At 44.4% G+C, this 12,263-nt stretch overlaps 1 protein-coding gene across 1 annotated transcript in view; it reads right to left on the reverse strand.

The window, feature by feature from the left end:
* Positions 1–427: 427 nt before the first annotated feature.
* T265_07152 (hypothetical protein) overlaps positions 428–12,263 on the reverse strand; it is a gene marked incomplete at both ends in the record, with an annotated part of 51,862 nt that continues 40,026 nt past the window's right edge. Inside the window, 3 exons of the mRNA XM_009172596.1 lie at positions 428–1,067; positions 4,000–4,736; positions 8,708–8,887. Of these exons, the coding sequence (XP_009170860.1) occupies positions 1,018–1,067; positions 4,000–4,736; positions 8,708–8,887 (967 nt within the window). The remainder of the gene's footprint in view (positions 1,068–3,999; positions 4,737–8,707; positions 8,888–12,263) is intronic.

The raw sequence follows: 12,263 nt of genomic DNA on the forward strand, positions 1-12,263 counted from the left end.
GCTCGTGCATCAAAGCTATTGCCTTCAATGCATAGCTCCTTTTTCACCCCCCCCCGCTTGACAACTCACTGACAGTGCTGGATTTATGCACCAATTTACCAGCTCGCGCGTACAATGCGCAGCTACTTACCCCCCAATCATCGGTGAACGAAACTGTGGCAGCTACAACCAGTGTACGACCAGTACGCGGTTATTACAGCTGATAATGATGATGATGATGATGACCGACAAACTGACCACCTGTTTGACTGGTCGACTGACTGGAATACTGACTGAGTGCCTGATTGACTGACTGATTGACTAACTGATTCACTGACCGACTCACTCACTCATGCATCTGCTTATCTACCAGTCAGTCCAGTAAAGTATGCACCCCTTAAATTCTGTGCGTCCACCTATTTATGGGAAGTTCTCTGAATCGTCCAATTGACTGTCGACTAAACCTTGCTTTTAATGCGGAAGTTCTTTACATTGGGGTTGAGGGCTTCTAGGAGAAAATCAAAAGTACTGGGTGAAAAGTCAGGGGACTTTTCAAACATACTTGCCTTACCCAGTACAGCTGAGGTAAGGCACGAGGTAAACACGAGAAACGAAAACCAAGTAGGTACAGTGAACTCGGAAAGAGGTGACTGCTCAATAAGAAAACAAGACAATCAAAAGGGTCTAAGTTGACGAGAAGGGCGCTTTATCACTCATGCTGAATATCACATACGTCGGCAAAATGAGTTCTCCGGGTTATCGTAAATTTGCATATGCCAGAGAAAGTGATAAAGAAATGGTGGTGAGTACGGCCTAGAGTTGTACGTATGAGCTCTGTTTGTGGTACAGTTAGCCAAACCTATTTACTTGACCGATGAGGTGGCCATAAGGAGGTAATGTAGTCAGCGCTAAGAATACTGTCCAAGATAACCAACAACCGGTGACAGAATCGAAAGATGATACTCCGTTTTTGTTGACATTGTGGTTTTTGGACCACTTCTGAAGAACTACTGACTGGCCAGTCGAGTGCAGGACTCTTCACGTTCTGGATGCGATCAATTTCATTCTGGGAGTGCGCTCTTGCTTCACTGACATTAGTTCGCGATGAAAAGGGGAGAACAGAGTGCAGAGATGGTTGAAAGTGGGATAAACGAGTGGTAGATGATTCGAGCAGGCATGCAAGGTTGGCGAAGGATGAGGAGCATGCAGCGACGGGGAAATAATTACACTCGAGCCGATTGAAGGTATCTTGAATGAGAATGGAGATCATTTGGGAGGAAATTGAACGATAACCGCGTTTAGAAAGTAAGGAAATGCATGCAACTGCAAGAAAATAAATGACGTAAATGCGATTTTATTCATTATGCGAAATGTGTAAACGGGAAGCCGCCTATAGGTTACAGTGAAACTGAGGAATGTATGGTGTACTCTTAAAGCTAGCAGTGTGACTAGCTGATGACCCATTGTTATCAGGTCTTGTAGGGCATCTAAACAGTTGCAGCCAGTTATGTGTGTGGGGGATGATCCGGGACTAGCATCTTTCATTGTAAGGACTAGAAACACATAAGTGGCTGGCTAGTGGCCCGTAAAATGGTGGTCAACGTTCTGTAGACTTAAACTCGGGAATATCCACGCTCGTAAGCCGGCTTACTTGCGAACAAGAAAAAGAACAGCACAATGGTGCCAGCTATGAGAAGGCTAGGGATCGGTTTACGAGTAATACTGGGTAGATAACATCTTCATAACTTGGTGTTTGTTTCGGAGTATGTAGCGCTTGTCACGTAAGTCTGCTCCCAACACCGTCTCTCTCTCACCACTCTCTGGTATCCTAACAAAGTCATGGGAAATCTCATAAACCCACTTATTGGCTGACATTTCGCTGGCGGATCTCAGTGTGTCCTTTGATGGACACTAGGTTTTAGACGATCCACGCCAGCATGGCTACAACTTCATTCAGCTATATCGCCCGGTTCGTCATCTGCAAGGAAACTCCTAATTCTTGAACATCTCAGCTTTTTGGTTTGAAACCACCTCTGATATAACTTCCTGAAAATGCAACGCAGTTGCTCTGCTCAGCGGTGCGGCAGATCGAAAGAAAATAAGTTTGAGAACAAACACATAATACCTTATCCCCTGTCATCCAGATGCACCGGAAATAGACTCAGCGCAGTAGTGGTCACAACCTAGTTATTTCTGTATTCTGAAATACCTCTCGCTGTCGACAACTTGACTCCAAACATCCGCTCAGGATAGACCCTCATATTCACTATCATACAGAGTGAGTAATTTTCCAATCTGCATGCAAAACCCTCATCAAGGAGGTGCATAGTATAAAGGACATTTTTCACCATCTCTATGCCTGAATTATGCAAGGAAAGAACTTCTTGTAACTAGGGAGACCTAATAATTTCTCCCGCTTCAGAAGAAGGATTGTTCAACTCCAGCTAGTGCTGACCTGATAAGGTCACTGCTAAGGATCATTTACATGCGGGGAGAATCATAAAATGCTCGGAGGTGTTGATAGTGTTCAAGAATGTGCCACCTACCAAACTAACTCGACGATTATCGTGATAAGGCGTATTCTGAGTAAGGATCGGGCTTCATAAATTGATTCGCCTTACTATTAGGCGCTGTCCCGCACCAAAACCGCCTTACCGTTCGCAGCTACGGCCAAGAAGCCTAGCCCGCACTCGGTTAGCCAGAAGAACGAGTTACTTGTCGGTCCAGCGTAAAGCCACATTCTGATTGGCTGAAAGTATGAACCTAACATCCAATCATAATGCAGAATCCGCTGAATTGCGGCTGCCAAATCGCGTCCAGAAGGCGTTTGAATGTCCAGAATGCTACCGCCCAATACATCTAGGTTTTTGGCCTGATTCTGAACGTCTATTAGACTGCACATCCTTGGAGTTTTTTATGCTAAAATGGATGACTTGGGAGGATCAGACCGAGAGCTGAGCTGAGACATTATCCTTATTAACTGAGTAATTTCGCATAGCACAGAGAATAAGTAACGAACTTCGGCTTCCTGTTTGATCCCTATAGGAAATTTCAGGCAGTACACACAGAGAGAAGTATAAAATACGAGCCCCATGAAAAACATCTAGGACACTTGAGCAATCAGCAGCTCAAACAGATTGCGTTTAGAAGTCACTTAGATCCTCAACTATGTGATGACCGATTCGGTCAGCAGTGCATACTAGCCATCAGTCGTCTGAGACTCAGAAATGTTCACAATGCTGGTTTGAGGTTTTATTGTCTCTATCACGCTGGCAGTCGACCTTGCTGAAGACTCAGTGGTGAAAACACAGTGTCCAGCTGCTTCTTGATTTCTATTAACAGCCCTGTGGGCTGCGGCCCAAAATCAAAGCTGAGCAATTCTTTGAGTTATATTTCGATTTAAAGGCCCTCGACAGTGCTTTTTCCCCTTTTATGGGAGGCGTTTCACCATCACGTGATACCAACTTGCGTAACTCACGGTGTACGGCCCCAAAAGTTGGACGTAAATCACACTGTTGATATGTAATTAAATCTTAAAGAGGTTTAACACCATCGGCTGTGAAACAACTACCTAATCTACCTTCTCTTCCAGCACAGTTTGGACGACGTGTGAAAAGGAAGTGTCCATCCCCTCTTCCCATTATAATACAAATGAGGTTTTTCACGGTCCTTCCCGGACACCCCACCTTAACATATTCATTACGAGAGGAACAGAACCTTCCTAGTCAAGTTTGTTTGCCCTCAGGTAGATAATTATATTACAATTATTGCAATATTATTATTATATTNACGCTTGGGTGAAATTACTATCTTCGAACAAACTACTGCAGCCTTGGATATTGCGATAAGCCTTGAACGTGATGTTGAGATTCTAAACTGACGTGCACAATGTACTGGAAGTAATTAGACAAAAAAGCAGGCATAATGTTGGGCTAGGTGCCTAGTTCTCAAGTACAGACCAAGCGAAAGCCAAGTAGACATGGGGTACATGGATGATTTGACAATGGAAGAAGGACTCACACTGGGAGTTACAAACTTTCCAGCTATCTCCATCAGCTTTCGTAATTTCGCCGAGGTCTGGGAACTTGAGGTAAAACATCGTCGACACCGAGTGTTCTAACTTCTCTGATGGTTTCGCCACCAGGTTTGGGACCATTCTGACTGTCAAGTGAGTGGTGCGAGTGACGCGTTTAGAACTCCGACCTCGTTCAAGATGATGAAGGTCATACGTGTCGCATGTTTGCTCGCAATGTGCTGGGGTAAATGTGCTTGGGGGTGCAGAAACTGACCGAATGAACATACTATCCATTGAAAATGATTTCCTTGTTTTGGATTGAATGACCAGCGAGTTCGAGAGAAGAAGACTTTGAATATACGTGTTAATAGTGCTGGCATCTAGTGGCTTCGAGGAGAGGATAGTTGGGTCCATTCTGAGGAGTAATTCAAGGCTAGGTTTTCTCTTAGTGACCCGACGCAACTTGGTAATAGCCCCTGAGTTGACGCGCGCTGATTCTGCATGCGCCTTGCAGGTGGAATCACCATTTTTCGCGTCATTATCTATTATTTTATTCACTGACGGTATGTCGAGTTCTGCTGCAACATCGCCACACGGTATCTGCTGTGAAGTGGAGTTAGCCTGAAGGCACTCAGGGGATTCGTTCATGACGACATGGTGTGACAGCTGAATATCTTGCTCTGACTGGTTGAGAGAACGAATCCATTCATGTTTTAAGGATTGTTCGGCGGTCATTCGTTGACTATCAGGGGGGCAGGAAAGGCCAATCAATGATTGAAAGCAAGAAAAACAAGAATGAAATGTGGTATGAAACGAAATGATGGAGAAATCGGAATAAATCATGCAGCAAGATTTGAATCACCAGAGGTAAAATGTTTCTCCAGATCACTTTTTGGTAGAATTCAGAATTCGGTTGCGAGAAACAGGACAGCAATTTAGTACTCTGACGTCTAGCTATGCGTGACTGGCATTAAATCGTACCTAGGGGAAATATAGTTCCATCGGCCGGGCTCCTTGGTGACTCCTTGGTGGGTCTTCACCAAGGCACATGAACATTCTGAACTAACTTGATTTGACTGACTTGCTTTGAACCCTAGTCCTATGATTAAGGCTGCGAAACTAAGATTACCGATTATCATTTTTTTCCATCATCCTCAGTGCCACCAGCATTTGCTGCTGCCTTACAATCATGCCACTTTATCGGAAGAAACTCTTGTGACGGAAAAAGAAAAAGATGGTAAACGTGAGAGGACCTGGGGCTAACCAACCACGAACATTCTGACTGCTCACACTTCCACCAATCAATCAGAAAACCTGGACAAAAAATTGGCAGCATAGACGCAAGTGACTTCGGCTAGCCATCATACCTGATAACATTTCCGGCCAAGCCCGGTGAAGGTCATATGGGCTTCCCTGGAATAGGAACAGCACACAGACTTTCCGCAACATTCTTCATTCCCTTCTGCCTTGTCATATTCTACCCACCTCTATGCTTTCGACACTCCAAACTGGGCACGAAAAACAAGGATCTTCGGGGCAGAGGGTAATTCGCATAACACATAATCTGGCGACCTTAGCTTACAGTGCTGGATGCCTAACTTGTCTTAATTACCTTCTGTTTTCACAAAAACCCGTTTCTCGATCACCTCACTGCCTAGTTGCTGGGTCAAACCGATTCCAAATACATTCCCGAGACCTCAATGGTCAAAGAATTGACGAGTAAAAAGGCCAACATATGCTGAAGAGCCGGAATGCGCAGTAAGCAGTGAAACGGAGCATTTTCGACACGCCTTTGCTTGATATAACTGGCGGACTATTAAGGAAAGCGGCTGACTTTAGTTCACAAGCCTACCCATTCCTGTATTCAGGCACCCAGTGTAAATTTCTCAGCGTAGAACGTTTCCTTGGACACAGCAAGGTTCATCCATAAGCTCACTGCTTCGAGGGCGTTCGTCGGCAACTACTATACCCAATCAACTACTCGTAAGTTAAGAGCATAGATGCTAACGTTGGGCTGTTATTCTTTGCGCACCGTTCGTACTCAAGTCAAAAAGCAGCGTATGCACTGAATCATTTAAACCCCAAGGTTATGATGAAGCCCACGGATATGCTAATAGAGGATTCCCACGTACGCTTCAGGGCTGCCGATTGTTGAATTGTAGGAGAAATTTCACTGATCGCAAAAATTTCTGCTCTAAGATTTCAAACTCAGCCGAACAGACGGGAAAATAATCTGGTTAGCAAGTTTTCCGCGGTTCGGTTTGCAAAATATTCCCTAATCAAGGCTGGTAACGCATGCTCAGGGGGACTTCATGAATAAAAGGAGGTGTAAAGAAAGGTTAGTTATCTCCAAGATCGAAAAGTCTGTCCATTTGGTTGTCATAAACAAAGACTTGGGCGATTCTTTTTACGAAATACCAGCACTTGTAATACCAGCGCCGCCCCACACAATCATGGATGGAGGGATTCTTGGTTCACCGGCAATCCCAGCCTACAAATATAAACAAACTTCTACCCCGATGATGAACTTCCCTCACACAAATACCGACATTATCCCCCAGAGTGCACCAGTCTAATTTATGGATGCTCTAGATAACGCCAGCGAACGAGATCTAATCTACCCTACTCTCGATCAGTGTGTAGACGACGACACAGCAACCACGAGTAGATAGGTAAATACCATCCGCCAGTCCGTGCAATAAGCTGGAGGGTCATTGGTTTGTCTTCAAATACCGTTATTAGGAATGGGTCTTCTAAGGCGCACAGTTGTTGAATCACTTTTTGTCTAGAAGCGGCGAAATTGCGCATTTCAACTAATGCAGGTAACTAGACTGAGACTTTTGGAAATATGTTGTTGAGGAGATCGATTTTCAGTCACAAACTGGACGCAAGAAAATGTTTTAAATTATCATAAAGATTGCCGAGTGTCCTGTCAACACAAGTCCAACTGGCAATTGAGCGCATTCTACGCATTCTTGGGTCGATAAGCCATGCATGTGTATTTTCTTCTCACAATTGCCACTTCTCGAACTCCTTACTTTCAATCTAAGATCAACAAATGTGTTTTTGTATTGCCAACTCTAAGGTGATTTCTGTTGCAGGAAGATTGTTGCGAATTTCTTATTTTATACACTTTATTCTCCAGACTGCTTGAGGATGACTACCGAATTCGAACAACATCAAAAGGGACACTTTTGGAGATATTGGCAAGCAAACCGACGCTCGTTCTAGTCTCACAAAACTAACCCTAGTGAACCACTCGATAGTCACTAAAGCCCTCTTTTGACTTTCCAAAGGTTCATTGAAAACAGCTATTTACATCAGAATTGACTTACTGTGCATTCTGAAAAAACTATTGCTAAGAGAAAATACCTCCCCAGAAAGGGTATTCCGTGGGGCGGTGAAGTGGACTATTAGCGGAACTGATTATCTTTCGCTACCTCATTGAAATGTTCAGAATAGCTTACTTATGGAGATCTTGCGCTGATTCATGGGCTGAATTACCACCTGATAGGTTTGAGATTATTGGGGCACTTGCAAACCCGCATTTCCTTATTTGACCCTCCTCTTGTTGATCTTTCCTTCTTCTTCTCCTTCAACTAGATGACCTACATATCCGTTATTTAGCACGTGCATATCTACCTCACCATTCGCTAATAACTCTCCCAGGGCTGTCCGGAAAGCGCCTGTTTAACAATTTGGAACTGTAATTCACATGTCCGATCCCACACAGAGGGGATCCGTCACCATCGATCCCCGGCCAGGAAACGAGTTTCGTTAGAACTAAGCACATTCCTTGGTAAAAACCGATAGTTAGTGGGAATCGACCGCATAACTGGCATATTGCTTATTTTACCAGTTGACTGGTCCACCTTAACGACAGGGCTTCAGAACCCACCCTCGGTGTTGCGGTCCACGTTTCGCATCATTGGCTATTCTCGGACCTTCTTTCAAAATTCCTAATTTTTTGCTGATTTTGCAGCACCCGCAAGGCTTGTGGTAAATTGAGTTATCAGCTTTTATGCTTGAAAGAAGGCAGTGTTGTTACCGAAAAACGGTTGAATTGGGTGCTAGTTTGAAAGACCACAATCTTGTTGGCGGAGGCGTGACAAAAAGTGAGGCAAAAATTTCCTTTTGTCTCCGGGACACTAAGTGAAGCTTAGGGAACAGCAACCACGAGCTGGATTAGGGTGACCTAAAAAAGCAAGTTAGTCGTTGCGGTACAGGCACGGGACTGTTAATCAGACTGTCACCCATTGAACAACCTTGATTGACTCAAAACACTTAAATCGTGTAACGGAAAATTGCCCAGTACCCGTCGCCAAATCACCAGTCACGACTTCTGCACCGCCAGAAACCTACTCAGAAAAATACGCCAGGTCGTAATACACTACCCATAAGGTTGCTGAAAACACTGACAGCCCACGACCATTTAGCCCTTTTGGGGGCCTATCAGGTGGGTGCACATCATAAACGAAAAGATTCAGCTGTGCCACGGGTAAGTCTGCCATCAGAGCCGAATTGGTATGTGGGTGAACGTATAAGTCGAAAAACGCCATCATAAGCTGGATGAACACAGTGGCTTTTCGAAACACGTAATAGCCGAGCGATAATGCCCCTGTTTCAACGGTGGATCAATCTAATCTCGCAGCAGTATTTTAGGAAGCTAATAAATAAGTTTTTACCACGAAATATTTACAGTAGTTTGCATACCTGGGAGCGCGGACGATCAGGCCACGTAAGAAGTCCACTGATTGTTGACTTCGTCCATGGAACAGGTCGTCCGGAAATTCTATTGGTCCATGCGTAATCCGCTGCATCGTAATCTCCTTCTCACTCGCCAAAAAAGGAGAAACGCCTGTCAGAAGGAAATAGGTGAGTATGCCCACACTCCTGATGAAGAGAAAGGAAATTGGAAGTGAGAAGGAAGTGTGGCGGTTTAATGGCGCATGAGGCAGGATAACAACACAGATTAGAATCATGTGAGAGTGAAACCTTGGGCACGTGACGGTGCCGTCTGGCAACAGCATATTGGTGCTTTTTTCGAAATGGATCGATTGAGGCTGCAGCGATTTCTCTGCATAAAAAATTTAACGCTTCTGACAGTAAAGTGCAGGTTTGAAATGCACACCACTTTGATTGCAAGCGCTCGATAGTCGTCTTCAATAGGAAGTGTTTCACATTCTACCGTGTGTGCTACATGATTTTTCTGTCTGGTACTCAAGTACCCGGGTTCCAAATGTGACTCAGCGATTGAATCATGTCAAATCACTCACCCTACATCATTAATTGTCCACATTTCCTGGTAACCCAGACTAAAAACCGCCCACCGGTATTCACACATACATACGCCCGGGTAGCAATGGCATGATCGACAATAGGCCAGTTACCTGCCCTCATCCCATGTCCTAAGACAGACATCAAACACCTAATCTGAATTAATCGGACCGTTGTTTACAGGACCAGTTGGGCAAAAGCATGCTACAAAGTTTCCATTGGTGAACAAACTGAACATTGTGCAGCGGTTTGCTGCCCTCAGATCCATGCTGGGATGCAGAGCTTTTCCAGCTAATATTCTGGACACAAATTCTGCTATCGGGTTTTCGGAACGCTATGACCAATGTAAATTACGGTTAACACACATCCATCAGTTTGAAAACGATCATTACGAATCTGAAGGAAGCAACGGGGAAGTCGTGGTCACTTAGAGTGACGTGAAACAACGTGATCGGAATAACATCGTTTTCAGTGTCAATGTGTGTTCACTCACACTCACAACCTTGACCAGTTCGAAAGAATGAGTTGACTGTTTGGGATGTCGCATTGGGGAGGGAGTATTTAGTCGCACTTTGATGCCCTTCTGTTTTTTCCAGCACATACGCCTAAAACTGCTCGCAGGCTCGCAAGAACATCAGTCAGTTTGTACCATGAAGGTCATCATCATCATCGACAGCATGACATCAGTGTTCAACACCGATGCTTCACTGCCGTACAGCCATGATTTATTTGAAAGCCTTACTGCAAAGAAAAGAGTAAAGGTGGACGGGGAAGGGGACTTAGTGCTAGCTGGCCACAATCATTCCGAGGTGCCTATACCTCCCGACACTCACTCAGGCGATCTGGATAGAAACTGACAACAAGAACGCCACTGACATCGGTTGGCATTCATATCTTGTAGTGTCTCCAACCAGGCACAGTGAGGATCACTACCATGAGTGTCCTGTCCGAGAAATCTCTGAGCAGCAAACCACGCAAAAAGCAGTCCGTAACACCATATCAACCTCCAGAAAGCATGAAAGCTTAGTTGTATATGCCGCTAAAAATACCTTTGTTAAACCAAAGAAGCGGGCGACTCAGAGGCACGCTACATACTAAGGTCCTTGAAAAATAAATCCAGGTTTTCCGGTGTTGGTTTCACTGTTGGCCTTTGCAATGACTTTCACGGGACCCAATGGAGACATTTTTTATACGCGAATATAAGTTACTATCCAAAAGCAATATGTGAAGTAAACAGGGAGTACATAAACATGGTTTTTTGTAGCGTTGGCAGAAAAAAACAGAAATGTTCTATTATTCGTTTTCCCACGTGCGTCAGGAATTTAAAAAAAACATTTGTTCCAAGCAATGCTTTCAAGTACCCCAGCGTGGGGAGTGAAGTATCGCTCATCCTATCTTCCACCAGTAATACCTGACTAAATTATTACTGAATAAGTATGATATTAAAAACTTCAGCTGAGTTAATCACTTCTTAGAGAGATATCTCAGGATGACGTGGTGCGGAATGAATGTTTGTTGACATCTCTGATTCCATAAAATTATGGTGATCTCTACCGACCCTCCTTGAAATAGTCATTTGATATCGTTCGCAACTGAAGCTATCATTCCCGGCTTGTTTCAGCATGTTTTCATGTTAGAGGTGCTCGCGATGTGTAGTTGTTTTCATGACTGATACGGCCTTTTCTCAGAACAACGAAAGTTGACCTTCTCCAAGGCACAGGTCGAGCGACAAACCTCATCTCCACTGAGTGAGTAACACTGGGCTAAATACAATGAAACACGGGATATCACATCGTGTGCACAAGCTCAACTCGGTTTCGATGTGTACTCATCAAACGCTACCCCTTGGAACGTTTTCACATTTCCTCTAATTATTCCCACCTGCTGTCATCGATGACGTCATCGACAACTAGTTTCAATCCTTCGACCTGTCCATTTCCATGAAGGCACGCTTCTGACTGCTCGACTGCAGCGCGTTCTTAAAGCTCCATTGTGCATACTGCGAAGCGCAGTCTCCACAGCAGAGCAAGTTAATTCATCCAGAGGAGTCCGGTCATCCTCAAAATCTCCGTTCTCAAATATGTCTTTGTTTACCGGGTTGGCTGAGAATCCGGTACCAGTTTGGTAAATACCACAAGATAGCAAATCTGTGATATCACTCACGCCGTTTCTCGCCAAAGTATTTCTTATTCTTCATCTCCCGTGGCTAATTTTGTGAAGACTTCCGAGTAACATAGACCTTACAAATATGAGGTGGCATATGTGAACAAGCCGAAAAAGCGGTTAATAATGCGTGAAAAATTTTCGTGTGAAATCTTTGGGCGTGATTGGAATCGTAAAAGTTTCGAAAGGAATTAGATCAGCAAGGCTATATTGAACACATTGAGCACATGGGCGCAACAGTGAATCTAGATATAGATGTAGTTGGCGTTGTCTATAGTTGGTAGTAAGGGCAAGAGGGTAAGCAGAGAGTGAGGGAATCTATGAGCGTAGGCAGAACAGTTCGGTTCGCCTTGTTTGTAGACATCGGGTAACGTGATCCATTTCCAGGCACAAAGGTGGATAATGCCGGTCCGAAATTTCAGTGATCCCAAATCGGTTTCAAATGTTTACTTAGCCGCTGCACACTTTATTCCTACCAACTCAGCTGGTACCCTGGCACCTATCAAATAATCCTAGACAAGATGAAGTGTACAGAGATAAGAGGTTGCATGGACTGGATTAGACAAGACAAATAAAAGGAAGTACAAACAAGACAACTGTTAAGAGTTTGGGGGTGGGTGCTAAAAACCACGGCCGTTTGCACTGGATTTATTTGAAATCAATAGCGGAATCACTGATGCCTGGCAGAATTGAGGATCTAATAGCCGCTTAATCGAATAAGCTCCACTTTGATAGAAGGTTGTGAGATGACTCAGTGGTTAGGGCGCGAGTTTACTGATCAAAGGGTCCGGGGTTTGAATCCGACCTCTGTCTCTCCACTTCCCCTGTC

This window comes from Opisthorchis viverrini (assembly GCF_000715545.1).
Source record: "Opisthorchis viverrini unplaced genomic scaffold opera_v5_159, whole genome shotgun sequence".
Classification (NCBI taxonomy): domain Eukaryota; kingdom Metazoa; phylum Platyhelminthes; class Trematoda; order Opisthorchiida; family Opisthorchiidae; genus Opisthorchis; species Opisthorchis viverrini.